The 14,872-nt window shown below is 52.7% G+C and overlaps 2 protein-coding genes across 5 annotated transcripts; both read left to right on the top strand.

The window, feature by feature from the left end:
- The first annotated feature begins 646 nt into the window (after nucleotides 1-646).
- On the top strand, nucleotides 647-5,469 carry LOC310919701 (SLAM family member 7-like). Of its 3 annotated transcripts, XR_014591843.1 has the most exons (6): nucleotides 647-782; nucleotides 2,815-3,108; nucleotides 3,185-3,454; nucleotides 3,934-4,017; nucleotides 4,374-4,876; nucleotides 5,365-5,438. XR_014591843.1 is itself a non-coding variant. In XM_083879162.1 (5 exons), the coding sequence occupies exons 1-5, from the start codon at nucleotides 728-730 to the stop codon at nucleotides 4,453-4,455; spliced, it is 753 nt and encodes a 250-aa protein (XP_083735288.1). In that variant the 5' UTR covers nucleotides 647-727; the 3' UTR covers nucleotides 4,456-5,469. The 3 variants fall into 3 exon arrangements, 2 of the variants coding, with proteins under 2 accessions (XP_083735288.1, XP_083735287.1); XM_083879162.1 differs by having other exon boundaries at nucleotides 4,406-5,469; XM_083879161.1 differs by having other exon boundaries at nucleotides 4,374-5,469.
- A 970-nt stretch (nucleotides 5,470-6,439) lies between these two features.
- On the top strand, nucleotides 6,440-14,668 carry LOC310919702 (SLAM family member 7-like). Of its 2 annotated transcripts, none has more exons than XM_083879164.1 (5): nucleotides 6,440-6,571; nucleotides 7,383-7,676; nucleotides 12,766-13,035; nucleotides 13,433-13,531; nucleotides 14,296-14,668. In XM_083879164.1, exons 1-5 carry the CDS (start codon nucleotides 6,517-6,519, stop codon nucleotides 14,340-14,342), a joined length of 765 nt encoding a protein of 254 aa, XP_083735290.1. In that variant the 5' UTR covers nucleotides 6,440-6,516; the 3' UTR covers nucleotides 14,343-14,668. The 2 variants fall into 2 exon arrangements, with proteins under 2 accessions (XP_083735290.1, XP_083735289.1); XM_083879163.1 differs by lacking the exons at nucleotides 6,440-6,571; nucleotides 7,383-7,676 and adding exons at nucleotides 10,479-10,696; nucleotides 12,396-12,689.
- The last annotated feature ends 204 nt before the right edge of the window (nucleotides 14,669-14,872 follow it).

Raw genomic sequence — 14,872 nt, 5'->3', positions numbered from 1 at the left:
AGAGACAAAACTTGTGGCATTCAGATAGTTTTACGATTTAAATATAATCTTTCATCAATTCTTCAGGAGAGGAGTCTCTTGTTTACCGTGGAACTTTCTTACTGACGACTTAGAAAAAGTTCTCTTGTGGGTCGGAACTGTCACAGGAAAAGCTGCCCGGGGAAAACCCGCTCCCATGTGGGCTCCTCCCATTGGCAGTTGCCCATCTGGGGTGTCACCTTTTAAAGATGAGCAGCTTCAAGGCAAAGGATTCCTTATCTCAAGGAACAGAGAAATTTGCAAAAATAATTTGCAAAAATAATTGGAAAAAAGAGGGATGTGGTTTACATTCTCCATTCCAAGGGAAACTCCAGCTTTCCCTGGCAGACACTTGTCTTCCCAAACCGAGGCACGTGTCCAATTACCAAACCCTGATATTCCCTGGGATAACCCTCCCCAGGCTGGTCCCCACGGAGCTCCTGAGCCATTTGTCACACACAGCCACAGTGACACTCTCACACTCCCACTGTTTAGAAATGGAGTTAATTTGTATTGAAGCACTTCAATTTGCCACTGTGAGCATGAGCTGCATCTCCTTGAGGTCATTTTTATCTCAAACCATTCCCAGGCTCCACCTCCACCCAGAGGTTGAGAGGCCACAGAAGGGGGTTCTGCCTTGTCTTTCCTCATTTGCCACGATCGTTTTTGGGTGCTCAGTGCCCCAAATCCTCTCTGTTTTCGGACACCCATGGAGGAGTTTTGGATCCAGCTCCTCGCCATCCTCACGCTCCTCACCCAAACCTGTAAGTGCCCCTTGCCCCTCGTCCCTCGGCAGCAGAAAGAAAGGAGGGTGGTTTTTGGGGTGGTTTTAATGTTTTTAGGGTGAAAGGACAGCGGAGATGTGTGGGAATCCCAGAGGAGCAGCTCGGCGGGGTTGGGTTTGTGCCCAGTGTTGGGATCTGGGGCTGCCGTGGATCTCTGAGCTGTGGATGGAGCCCAAGGTCCACCTCTGGTCCAGCCTGTGTCCAGCTGCTGCCCGGGGAGCTCCTGGCAGAGGTCATCCCATGGATTGGCCGTCCCTGGGAGTGACCGCGGCCAGGACGGAGCCGCCCGGGGCAGGGGAAGGTTCCAGGGGGTGCCACGGGGTCAGTGAAAATTCCCACTGTGAAAACCAGAGGTTTTACTTTCCTGGGAAATTTGAAGAAAATAGGCTTAATGACAAAAAATCAGACAATTAGGGAACAGATTAAGAAAAAAGGAAGGAGGGCATTCAGCCGAGTTCACAACCAGCTATTTCAGTGGATTTCTTTAAATATCCTTTCTATTGCATCCGTCTTTTTGAATATTTATATTTTTTCCATAAAGTAGTTTCCATATTCCAGGAACTGTTTTGTGTGGTCCCTCCCAGGGTCCACCTTTTTAGAGCATTTGTGTTTTTCGGTTGTGTTTTTACTGTCACCTTCAGCTTCGGCCTTGGTCCAGACTTATTTCAGATGGGAGATGCTGATAGTTGGTATATCAATAGCAGGGTCTTCTTGACATGTTTATTGGATGTTATTTTGGTCAAACAAACAGCTTTGAGAATTTTATAGCAATAGCAGAATTTTTACATGTTTATTTGGTGTTATTTTGGTTGAACAGACAGTTTAAAGCATATATCACAATAGCAGAGGGTTTTACATGTTAATTGGATGTTATTTTGGTAAAACAAACACTTTTAAGCATATTTTATCATTAGCAGGGTTTTTTTTACATGTTCATTGGGCGTTATTTTGGTCAAACAAACAGTTTTAAGCATATTATATCAATAGCAGGGTCTTCTTTACACTTTCACTGGAGGTAGTCCCAACCAGACAGTTAAAGCAGTTACCATATCACTACTGCCACTATGCCTAACTTTCTTTACTAATAGAAGAAATAAAAACTGATATCCTTACTAAAAAGTTATTAATCATGTAGCACACATCTTGTGAAAAGCCAATTGTATAATACACATTTATAACACCTCCCAACCCAAACCTCTCCAGAATTTTCCTCCAGCTGCGGGTCTGGCCAGTGACGTTGTTTTACACCACAACGACACAGACTTCCACTTTAGAAGGCAGAAAATTACTTTTTTAGTTTTGGGATTTTGGGGATTTTTTATATATTATTTTACACAGACCAACTTGATTCTGAAACAAAGAAACTTTTTAAATTACATCAGTCAGACTAGAGGGACATCAAGAAGTCCCTCCTAGGAAAAAGAATGAAAACAAAAGTAAAGTTTACAAAAACACATCTTTTGTTTATAGAAAATTTTCTGGGAAAAGAATTTTAGAAAACTAAAACATTTCAGGTATAAAACCAGGATTGCGGAGCAGGAGCTCCCTGACCTGTTCAGCTCCTTGAACTCAGACTTTGCAAATTTTTCTGACTTTTCTGAGCCTTCCCCAAAATCCTGGTTCCTTTTCCCTTCCTGTTCCCCCTCCAGGCTCTGTCTGGGCACCCGGGTGCTCCTCATCCCTCGGCAGAGGATGGGAAAGAGGCCCTTGGGGACTTTGGGGTTGTTTCAGCGACCCCTCAGTAGAGTGGGGATGTGTGGGGTGGAGGATTGGGACAACCTCCCCAAGATGGGACAACCAAAGGGGGAAAGGTGCCCCAGGCTCCCCCCTGGCCATGGGAACCTTCTAGAAAGGAGTGACCAGGTCCTTGGGGCTGAGCCAGGGTGTTTCGTTGTCTTGGTTCAGCACTTTCATCCCACTTCCATCCCACCTTTATCCCGCCTTGATCCCACCCCCATCCCCCCTCCATCCCACCCTCACCCCGTGTTCTCTCCCCACTTTCTCTCCCCAGGCAGCGCCAGTGACACCACAGAGCTGATCGGGGCCGTGGGTGGGTCCGTGACCTTCCGCAGCCCCAGCACAGATGGAGATGGAGCTTTGTGGAGTTTTGGGAATGATCCCATACTGACTGTGGCATTTGGGGATCCTCCTCAGCCCATATTTTCAGAAGACAAATTCAAAACTCGTTTCACTGTCTCTGAGAGGGGCCGGGCACTCAGCATCTCCCAGCTGAGGATGGAGGATGCCGGGACCTACTCTGTAAACATTGATGGGAAAATATCCACCTTCATCCTCCGGGTGTACAGTAGGTGGTTTTTGTGTTGTTTTGGGGGTTTTTACACTAAAAAAAAAGGAGGTTTCTGACCCCCCTGTGCCCCCAGAGGAGCTGACAGAGCCCACGGTGACCTGTGACACCCACGAGTGCTCAGGCAGCATCTGGAGCTTCTCCCTGCACTGCTCCGTGACCGGCACCGGCTTCGGGGACGTCTCCTACACCTGGAGAAAGGGATCGCAGCTGTGGGATGAGGGGTCCGTGGTGGTGACAGTGGATAAATCCTCCTTGGACGATCGGGAGCCGCTGATCTGCACGGCCCGGAACGCCGTCAGCAGCAGGAGCGTCATCGTCACCATCTCTGGGGTGCAGTGCTCAGGTGAGAGCTGGGGAAAGGGCAGGGGAAGGTGGGGTGGTCCGAGTCCCCTGAGAGCCTGGTGGGATTTAGGATTGGGATGGGATTGGGATGGGAATGTTGGGGTTGGGCTGGGCTGATCCCGCTCTCCTGAGAGCCAGGTGGGGATTTTAGGGATAGGGATTCCGGGATTCTCTGCTGCTGCTTCCGCCAAGCCACCTGTCCTCGTTTGGAGGAGTTCCTTTCCCACCCAGCAACTGAGGGATTCTGGAATTTTGGGGATATTGGGGTTCTAGGATTTGGGCAATAATGGTATTTGGGGATTTTGGAACTTGGGGATTTTGGGACTGCCCTGCCGCTGTTTCCTCCAAGCTGCTCGTCCTCATCCTCTGCGCTGGCTGGGATCGAGTTCTCCTGGAACGAGGGATCAGGGAGGGGTTGGAGGCCAAATTCCCGATGCCAGGAGGAGCTGGATTGATTCTGGGATCTTCTCCCTTTTTCAGGCCCCTCCATGAACACATGGGTCTGGATCATGGTAGCTGGGGCTGGATTCCTCATGGGTAATTTGATGCTCTGCATATGCCAAGGTGAGAGTGGAAAACCACCCCTGGAGCCCTGGGAAGGAGGTGGGAAAACTGGGAGAGGACAGAGCCAGGATTGGGTGGATTTGGGGCTATTTGGGGTGGATTTGGGAGAGATTTCAGGCTGGTTTGGGGTTCTCCCGTCTCATCAACCTGTGGTGGTTTAACAGATTTTTGGGTTTTTATTTGGGGTGGAGCCCACGGGCTGTGGGTGTGGCTCCCTGTGGGGCGGAGCCAAACACCCAGCTGTGTATGAAGAGCCAATCAGCTGGCTGGGTTTGAAGATTGACACCCGGTTAACTCACTTAAAAGAGTTGAACGCACCTCTGTGGAAAAGCACAGTTCAAAACAACAAAACCCAGGAAAATCTCTCTTTCTTCTAACCTTTGAACAGCTTGCTGCTCAGCCACCCTGGCCTGCTCAACATGCGTAGCTTCGTGTTAGAGGAGCTCAGCAGAGATTTCTATGGAGATTTATCCCGATGCCATGAGCTGGCCAGGACCAGAGCTGGGACTGGCCATGGACCAGCTTGGACCAGTGTCAGGACTGGCCTTGGACCAGTTCAAACCAGTGCCAGGGCTCGCCATGGACCAGTGCCAGGACTGGACTCAGACCAGAGCCAGGACTGGCCTCAGACCAGTTCGGACCAGTGCCAGGACTGGCCTTGGACCAGCATGGACCAGCGCTGTGCCTGTGGGGACCACCTGATGGGTAACAAAAGACACAACGACCTCTCCCATGGGGAGCCTTGAAGAGATCAACCCTTCAGCTCCGCAGAAAACTACAAAATGAGAAATTCCCATTTCCAATTTCCATTGGTGTTGGGAAAGATGGGATGGGAAGGGCTTATGGATATGATTGTATGGTAAGAAATACTGCAGATGTAAAACCTGTGAGTGAAACAGAAATGAAAGCCAGCTTTGAGATGTGATCATGGCAGGCAGGAAGACGGTGATTAGCTGAAGATGGGTTGAAAGACAGGAAAACAAAAGACTCAGGAATGTTGCCTTTCCACCCTGCCAAGGCATCAGGGAACAAGTACCTAAGAAAAGGAGTCTTTAGAGTTTAGAATATAAAATGACATGGTAATATAGTAGTTCTTATAGGCTGCATGCAAAGTTTGTAGGTTTTGTATCTTGCATGGGTTGGTCACTGTAAATTAGAATATTCAACACAAAAAGAGATATAATGTATTGTAACAAGAGGATCGCTCTCTTGCCTCTCTCCTTTTTCCCCTACTCTCCTCTCTTCACTTGCTCTCTCTTGTTTCTCCCCTCTCTTCCCCTCTCTCTCTCTTGCTCCTGTTTTCTCCCCACGTTTTCCCCATGCTCTTACCCCATTTCTACCCCTGAGGTCTCTTCTATCTCTCTCTCTCCCCATTCTCTCTTTGGGGCTTTGCTTCAGCCAAGGCTGGTGGCTGAAGGCAAAGCCCTCTTTACCAACGACCCTTGTAATAAAGCCACGTGTTTCTAGAACATCTCAGGTCTGCAAAGTTCCTTGTCCCTGCCGTCCACAGAAAATACAACACAATAGGAATTTCTATGAAAAACATCATAAAAATGGGAATTTAAATGGAAAGCTTCCATTAAAATGGGAATTTTCAATGGGAATTTCCAAGGAAAACTTTGAAATGGGAATTTGCATAGAGAACATCCTTGAAAATGGGTTTTTTAATGGGAATCTTCACAAATATGGGAATTTCCATGGGAAAACAGGAACTTTCAATTTATTAAACTTGAAAACAAACAAACCTACAAACACCAATTCTCTCCCAAGCCAGGACAAAGGAAAGGGTGGAGACACATAGAGAAAACAACAAGGGGACAGTGGGGTCAGTCAGGAAGGAGCCAAACCCTGGACGGGAGGGGACTGAGGAGATGCCTTAGTTCCCTCTTGCTGAGGGCACAGGGACGTGTCAGGTGTGGAGATGTTCAGCCCAAAAACTCACAGGGGATTAATTTGAACTGCCCCAGAATGGTGTGGAGTTTTTGGGGGTGTTTTGGTTTCCTTTTGCCACCAGCACTGGGGACAGTTGGGGACATCGCGGTGGCTCCGGTGTCCTCAGCTCAGACACAGCAGCAGCGGGATGAGGACGTCTGGGGAGGAATAACCAACCCCAAAATGCCCATTCCAGCCTCAAAATCCCCATTTCAGACCCAGAATCCTTCTCCTTCCAGACTCCAAAATCCTCTTCAGGCTGGTCCCCACAGAGGAGCCATTTGTCACACACGGCCACGGTGACACTCTCCGTCACCCCCAGCTGCTCTTGTGCCACCCTCATCTTTGTTTGGACACTGAGTTGTTTTGGTTTTTTCCTCTTGAAAGAGCTCAAATTTCCGTTCAGAGCGTGACTCGCCCTTCCTCAAGGTCATTTATTATCACAAACAACATCCAGCCCCTTCCGCTGCATTTACACTGAAAAGCTGTACAGGCACTCTCCTCCCTCTTCCTCTTCCTCATTTCTGGGTGCTCAATGCCCCAAATCCTCTCCGTTTTTGGACGCCCATGGAGGGGCTTTGGATCCAGCTCCTCACCGTCCTCACGCTCCTCACCCAAACCTGTAAGTGCCCCGTGCCCCTCGTCCCTCGGGAACCAGATTTTGGGGTGGGTTTGGGGGTTTTTAGGGTCAGGGGAGAGCGGGAGCAGCGGAGCAGCTCGGCGGGGTTGGGTTTGTGCCCAGTGTTGGGATCTGGGGCTGCCGTGGATCTCTGAGCTGTGGATGGAGCCCAAGGTCCACCTCTGGTCCAGCCTGTGTCCAGCTGCTGCCCGGGGAGCTCCTGGCAGAGGTCATCCCATGGATTGGCCGTCCCTGGGAGTGACCGCGGCCAGGACGGAGCCGCCCGGGGCAGGGGAAGGTTCCAGGGGGTGCCACGGGATCATTGAAAATTCCCTCCCAGCCCAAACCTCTCCAGGACTCCGCGTTTCTCCTCCGAGGAGCAGCTGCAGGTCTGGCCAGGAGCTCCCTGTCCTGCTCAGCTCCCTGAGCTCAGACTTGGCAAATTTTTCTGACCTTTCTGAGCCTTCCTCAAAATCCTGGTTCCTTTTCCCCCTCCAGGCTCTCTCTCAGCATCCAGGCACTCCTCGTCCCTCGGCAGAGGACGGGAAGGAGCCCCAGGAGGGTTGTGGTGGTTTTCGGCACCCTCCAGGAGGGTGGGGATGTGTGGGGTGGAGGATTGATGCAACCTCCCCAAGATGGGGCAACCAGGGGGAAAGGTGCCCTGGGCTCTTCCCTGGGCATGGGAACCTTCTAGAAAGGAGTGTCCAGGTCCTCAGGGCTGAGGCAGGATGAGATTCATTGTCTTGGTTCAGCACCTTCATCCCACCCTCATCCCACCCTCACCCCGTGTTCTCTCCCCACTTTCTCTCCCCAGGCAGCGCCAGTGACACCACAGAGCTGATCAGGGCCGTGGGCAGGTCCGTGACCTTCCGCAGCAATGACTCAAGGGCACATAGAGCATTCTGGAGTTTTGGGAGTGAACTCATAGTGACCGTGCTATTTGAGGATCCTCCTCGACCTGTGTTTTTAAAAGAGGAATACAAAACTCATTTCACTGTCTCCGAGAGGGGCCGGGCACTCAGCATCTCCCAGCTGAGGATGGAGGACGCTGGGACCTACTCTGTAACCATTGGTGGGAAAATATCCACATTCACCCTCCAAGTGTACAGTAGGTGATTTTAATATTGTTTTTGGGTGTTTTTAAACTAAAAAGAGGTTAAAGAGGTTTCTGATACCCATGTCCCCTCAGGAGAGCTGCCAGAGCCCACGGTGACCTGCGATTCCCAGAACTGCTCGGGCAGCATCTGCAACTTCTCCCTGAACTGCTCCGTGCCTGGCACTGGCTTCGGGAACATCTCCTACACCTGGATTTTGGGATTGCGGCGGTGGGATGTGGGGTTCGTGGTACTGACAGTGAATACATCCATCTGGGAAGATCAGAAGCCACCGATGTGCACGGCCCGGAATGCCGTCAGCAGCAGGAACGTCACCATTATAACCCCCTGGGGGCTGTGCCCAGCTGAGAGCCATGGGACGGGCAAGGGTGGGTGGGGTGGGGTAGAGTGGGGTGGGAATGTTGGGGTTGGGATGGGCTGATCCTGGTCCCCTGAAAGCCATGGGAAGATCGAATTCGGGGTTGGGATGGGATAGGGATGGGAATGTTGAGGTTGTGATGAGCTGATCCCAGTCCCCTGAGAACCAGGAAAGGTTGGGAGGGAAAGGAGGGATGGGCTGATCCTGGTATCCTGAGAACCCTGGGAAAGGTTGGGATTTGGGATGGGATTGGAATGTTGGGGTCGGGCTGGGCTGATCCCCCTCTCCAGCATCTCGGGGAACCAAGGGAAGCTCTGACCCCTGTCCCTGTTCTCTCCCCTCACCAGAAAACTCCACGCACCCACCTGGACCAGGTGAGCTTCCACCCCCTGTCCATGTCCAGCCATGTCCCCAAGTGTCCCCAAGTGTCCCCAAGTATCCCCAAGTGACCTCAAGTCTCCGGAGCAGGTTTTCCATGTGCAGCTGGGAGGGGGGTTGGGGAGCCTGAGCCCAGCCCCCTCCAGCTCCTCCCAAAAACCCTTCCCAGGGAATGTTCCGGATCTTCCCGCAGCTCCCAGGGACAGGACAAGGAGTGGTGGCCCCAAACCCAAACCCGAGTGGTTCCACCTCCATTGGGGAACCTCTTCCCAACGGAGCCACCCCAAACCCGCCCGGCCATGTCCCCATGTCCCCTGCTCGGGGTGACCCCGCAGGGAGATCTCCAGAGCTCCTTTCCCACCCTACAACTGTGGGATTTTGGGGATGTTGGGGATTTGGGGATTTTGGGGATTTGGAGATTTTGGGATTTGAGGGATTTTGAGATTCTGGGCTTTTGTGATTCTGGGACTTGGGGCTTTTGGGATTCTGGGATTTGGGGGAATTTGGGGGGTATTGGGATTCTAGGATTCTCCTGCTGCTGCTTCCGCCAAGCTGCTCATCCTCATCCTCTGCCCTGGCTGGGATCGAGTTCTCCTGGAACGAGGGATCAGGGAGAGGTTGGAGGCCAAATTCCCAATGCCAGGAAGAGTCGGATTGATTTTGGGATCTTCTCTCTTTTCCAGGCAGCGGGGTCGGGATCGGGGTCGCAGTCGTGGTGATTTTGTTGGTTTTCCTCGTTTTCTTCTGGAAATTCAAAGGTGAGAGTGGAAAACCATCCCTGGAGCCCTGGGGAGGAGGTGGGACCTGGGAGGGGACAGAGCTGGGATGGGGCAGATTTGGGATGATTTGGGGTGGATTTGGGGCAGATTTGGGGCAGATTTAGGGTTTGATTCTGTCCCATCTTCCTGTGGTGGTTTAACAGATTGTTGAGTTTTCATTTGGGGACAGCCCACGGGCTGTGGGTGTGGTTCCCTGTGGGGCGGAGCCAAACACCTGGCTGGGTTTGAAGAGCCAATCAGCTGGCTCAGTTTGAAGATTGACACCCAGTTAACTTAAAAGAGTTTCTCATTCCTGGGAATATGTGGAAAAACACATTTAAAAACAAACAAAACCCAGGAAAATCTCTTTTTTTTCTGGCTTTTGAACAGGTCACTGGGTGGCCCCACACGGCCGGGCTGGCGAGCAGAGTGGCTGAGATTTCTGTCACCAACACGGGGCTGTGACACCGGGACTGTGCCAAGGCCGCGAGGTGGCCACGACCAGGGCTGGGACTGGGCATGGACCAGTTTGGACCAGGGCTGGGACTGGGCATGGACCAGTTTGGACCAGTGCTGGGACTGGGCATGGACCAGTTTGGACCAGTGCTGGGACTGGCCATGGACCAGTTTGGACCAGTGCTGGGACTGGCCATGGACCAGTTTGGACCAGCGCTGTGCAAGGGGAGCACCTAACGGCCTATAAAAGACACAACAACATCTCCCAAGCAGAGCCTTGTAGAGATCAACTCTAAAATCCTCCTTATTCCGGCCCCATAATTCCCATTCCAGCCCTAAAATTCTCATTTTAGATGCAAAATTCTCATTTCAGGCCCCAAATCCTCCTTCTTCCAGCCCCAAATTTCTCCTCACTCCAGAACCAAAATTCCCATTCCAGCCCCAAAATTCTTCTCCTTCCAGAGCCCAAAATTCTCCTCATTCCAGCCCTCAAAATCTCTGTTCCAGCCCCTCAAATCCCCATTCCAGCCTAAAATTCTTCTCCTTCCTGAGCCAAAATTCTCCTCCTTCCAGACAGGGCTTGGAGCCACCTGGGACAGTGGGATGAGGTTTAAGGTCCCTTCCCACCCAAACCATTCCATGATTTGGGCTCAGGGACACCCCGGAGATCCCAAATCCACGGGCACCAATTCCCAAACCCCGATATTCCCAGGGATAACACTCCAGGCTGGTCCTCACAGAGCTCCTGAGACATTTGTCACACACACCCACAGGAACGCTCTCGCTCCTCCTCCGCTTGGAAATGGAGTTACTCTCTCTTGAAGCACTTCAGGTCTCCATTGTGAGCATGACCAGCTGCTCTTTGAAAACATTTTTACCACAAACCACATCCCAAACTCCTCCCAGAGGCTGAGAGGTCACCCAGGGGATTCTGCCTTGTCCTTCCTCTTTTTCCACAATTGCATTTGGGTGTGCTGCACCCCAAATCCTCTCCGTTTTTGGGCACCCATGGAGGAGTTTTGGATCCAGCTCCTCGCCATCCTCACGCTCCTCACCCAAACCTGTAAGTGCCCCGTGCCCCTCGTCCCTCGGGAACCAGATTTTGGGGTGGTTTTGGGGTTTTTAGGGTCAGGGGAGAGCGGGAGCAGCGGAGCAGCTCGGCGGGGTTGGGTTTGTGCCCAGTGTTGGGATCTGGGGCTGCCGTGGATCTCTGAGCTGTGGATGGAGCCCAAGGTCCACCTCTGGTCCAGCCTGTGTCCAGCTGCTGCCCGGGGAGCTCCTGGCAGAGGTCATCCCATGGATTGGCCGTCCCTGGGAGTGACCGCGGCCAGGACGGAGCCGCCCGGGGCAGGGGAAGGTTCCAGGGGGTGCCACGGGGTCATTGAAAATTCCCTCCCAGCCCAAACCTCTCCAGGACTCCGCGTTTCTCCTCCGAGGAGCAGCTGCAGGTCTGGCCAGGAGCTCCCTGTCCTGCTCAGCTCCCTGAACTCAGACTTTGCCAACCTTTCCCACCTTTCTGAGCCTTCCCCAAAATCCTGGTTCCTTTTCCCCTCCCGTTCCCCCTCCAGGCTCTGGGGAGGATTGGCCCAAGATGGGGCAACCAAAGGGCAAAAGGTGCCCTGGGCTCTCCCCTGGCCATGGGAACCTTCTAGAAAGGAGTGACCAGGTCCATCTCTGGCCCAGATGTTCTCCTGCTCCACCTGCAGCTCCTGCCCCACTCAGTTTTCACAGTTTTCATGTTGTGGTGTTTTTTTGGCTGAAAAGAGGGAAATTGGGCAATTGTCGGCCCCTCCCTGGAGCCTCAGAGGGTTTTTATCACAGGACCCATCTTGTGGCTTCCTTGTTCAGAAGATTTCCTGAGAGTTTATCTTCCCCAGAAACTTTTTCTTCAGAGAGACTCCGCTGTCCGTGTCCCAGAGGTGCCCAAGGCTGAGGGAGCCAAAAATTCCGAGCCCGACCTCGGGGCTGAGCCAGGATCAAATTCATTGTCTCGGTTCAGTGCGTTGATGCCACCTTCATCCCATCAGGATCCCACCTGGGTCCCACCTTCAGCCAACCTTCATTCCAGCTTCATCCCAGCTTTTCATCCCATCTTCATCCCACCTTTATTCCTTCATCCCTTCATCCCTCCTTCAACTTATCTTTATCCCACCTCCATCCCACCTTCAGCCCACCTTCATCCTATGTTCACCTTTACTCCAACTTCATCCCACCATCTTCCCACTGCCATCCCACCCTCATCCCACCTTGAGCCCACCTTCATCCCACTTCCATCCCCCTCTCGTCCCACCTTTATTCCTTCATTCCTTCATCCATCCAACTGACCTCCATCTCAACCTCATCCCACCTTCAGCCCACCTTCATCCTACATTCACTCTCCCCTCATCCTACCCTCGTCCCACCCACGTCCCACCCTCGTCCCACCTTTATTCCTTCATCCCTCCAACTGACCTCCATCCCAACCTCAACCCACCTTGAGTCCACCTTCATCCTGCGTTCACTCCACCTTCATCCCACCCTCATCCCATCTTTATTCCTTCATCCCTTCATCCTTCCTTCAACTGAACTTCATCCCACCCCCAAATGACCTTCATCTCACCTCTCTTCCACCTTGAGGTCACCTTCATCCAATGTTTACTCCACCTTCATCCCACCATCATCCCACTTTTATCCTGTCATCCCTTCATCCCTCCTTCAACTGATCTTCATCCCCCCTCCATCCCCCCCTCACCCCGTGTTCTCTCCCCACTTTCTCTCCTCAGGCAGCGCCAGTGACACCCCAGAGCTGATCGGGGCCGTGGGCGGGTCCGTGACCTTCCGCAGCCCCAGCACAGATGGAAATGGAGCATTCTGGAGTTTTGGGAACATTCCCATAGTGACTGTGCCATTTTGGGATCCTTCTCAACCCTTCTTTTATCAAGACAAATTCAAAACTCGTTTCACTGTCTCTGAGAGTGGCCGGGCACTCAGCATCTCCCAGCTGAGGATGGAGGATGCCGGGACCTACTCTGTGAACATTGATGGGAAAATATCCACCTTCACCCTCCTTGTGTACAGTAGGTGCTTCTAGTGTTCTTTTTTTGGTTTTTTTACATTTTAAAAAAGAGCTTCCTGACCCCCCTCTGCCATCAGAGGAGCTGACAGAGCCCACAGTGACCTGCGAGATCCAGAAATGCTCAGGCAGCATCTGCAGCTTCTCCCTGCACTGCTCCGTGACCGGCACCGGCTTTGGGAACGTCTCCTACACCTGGACAGGTCACGGTCACCTGTGGGATGAGGGGTCTGTGGTGCTGGCAGTGAATAAATCCTCTGTGGAGAAGCTGGATCCACTGATGTGCACGGCCCGGAACGCCGTCAGCAGCAGGAGCGTCACCATCAGCACCCTCAGGGGGCTGTGCCCAGGTGAGAGCCAGGGAAAGGTGGAATTTGGGATGGTCCCAGTCCCTTGAGAGCCTGGGAAAGGTTGGGATTTGGGGTTGGAATGGGATGGGACTGGTGAGGTTGTGATGGTCTGATCCCGGTCCCCTGAGAGTCAGGAGAAGATGGGATGGGATGGGATGGGATGGGATGGGATGGGATGGGATGGGATGGGATGGGATGGGATGGGATGGGATGGGATGGGATGGGATGGGAAAGTTGAGGTTGGGATGAAGCTGATCCTGCTCCCCTGAGAGCCATGGGAAGGTGGAAGTTGCTGGGATCGAGTTCTCCTGGAACGAGGGATCAGGGAGGGGTTGGAGGCCAAATTCCCAATGCCAGGAAGAGCCGGATTGATTTTGGGATCTTCTCCATTTTCCAGGCGCCCCCTTGGGCAGCTGGGTCAGGATCGGGCTCATCGCCGGGTTTGAAATCGCAGCGATTTTATCGGTTCACCTCTTTTTCTTCTGCAAATCCAAAGGTGAGAGTGGAAAACCATCCCTGGAGCCCTGGGAGTGAGGTGGGGTGGATTTGGGGCTGATTTGGGGCAGATTTGGGGCAGATTTAGGGCGGATTTCGGGTGAATTTCATGTGGATTTGGGCTGGATTTCAGTTGAATTTTGAGTGGATTTGGGGCAGATTTGGGGTGGATTTGGGGCAGATTTGGGCTGATTTATGGAAGATTTGGGGCTGTTTTGAGTGGATTTGGGAGGATTTGGGGTGGATTGGGGACAGATTTGGGGCTGATTCGGGTCTGACTTGGGCTGGATTTGGGGCTGTTTTGAGGTGGATTTCGGGGAGATTTGGGGGTGGATTTGGGACAGATTTTGGGGTAGATTTGGGAGTGGATTTGACGTAGAGTCGGGGCTGATTTGGGGTCCTCCTTTCCCCTCTCCCTGTTGTGGTTTATCAGATTCTCAGGTTTTATTTGGGGTGGAGCCCATGGGCTGTGAGTGTGGTTCCCTGGGGGGGGTGGAGCCAAACACATGACTCAGTATAAAGAGCCAATCAGCTGTCTCGGTTTGAAGAGCCAATCAGCAGGTTCAGTTTGAAGAACCAATCAGCTGGTTGGGTTTGAAGAGCCAATCAGCTGGCTCGGTTTGAAGAGCCAATCAGATGGCTCAATTTGAAGACTGACACCCAATTAACTTAAAAGAATTTCTCATTCCTGGGCATATGTGGAAAAACACATTTAAAAACAAACAAAACTCAAGAAAATCTCTTTTTTTTCTGACTTTTACACAGGTCACTGGGTGGCCCCACACGGCCGGGCTGGCGAGCAGAGTGGCTGAGATTTCTGTCACCAACACGGGGCTGTGACACCGGGACTGTGCCAAGGCCGCGAGGTGGCCGCGACCAGTGCTGGGACTGGGCATGGACCAGTTTGGACCAGGGCTGGGACTGGGCATGGACCAGTTTGGACCAGGGCTGGGACTGGCCATGGACCAGTCTGGACCAGGGCTGGGACTGGCCATGGACCAGTTTGGACCAGGGCTGGGACTGGGCATGGACCAGTTTGGACCAGGGCTGGGACTGGGCATGGACCAGTTTGGACCAGGGCTGGGACTGGGCATGGACCAGTTTGGACCAGGGCTGGGACTGGGCATGGACCAGTCTGGACCAGGGCTGGGACTGGCCATGGACCAGTCTGGACCAGGGCTGGGACTGGGCATGGACCAGTGTGGACCAGGGCTGGGACTGGGCATGGACCAGTTTGGACCAGGGCTGGGACTGGGCATGGACCAGTTTGGACCAGGGCTGGGACTGGGCATGGACCAGTGTGGACCAGGGCTGGGACTGGGCATGGACCAGTGTGGACCAG

Source organism: Zosterops lateralis (assembly GCF_965231275.1).
Source record: "Zosterops lateralis genome assembly, chromosome: 27".
In the NCBI taxonomy this organism is placed as follows: Eukaryota; Metazoa; Chordata; class Aves; order Passeriformes; family Zosteropidae; genus Zosterops; species Zosterops lateralis.
The sequence above is the reverse complement of the archived record's forward strand: the minus strand, read 5'-3'. Positions and strand labels throughout refer to the sequence as shown.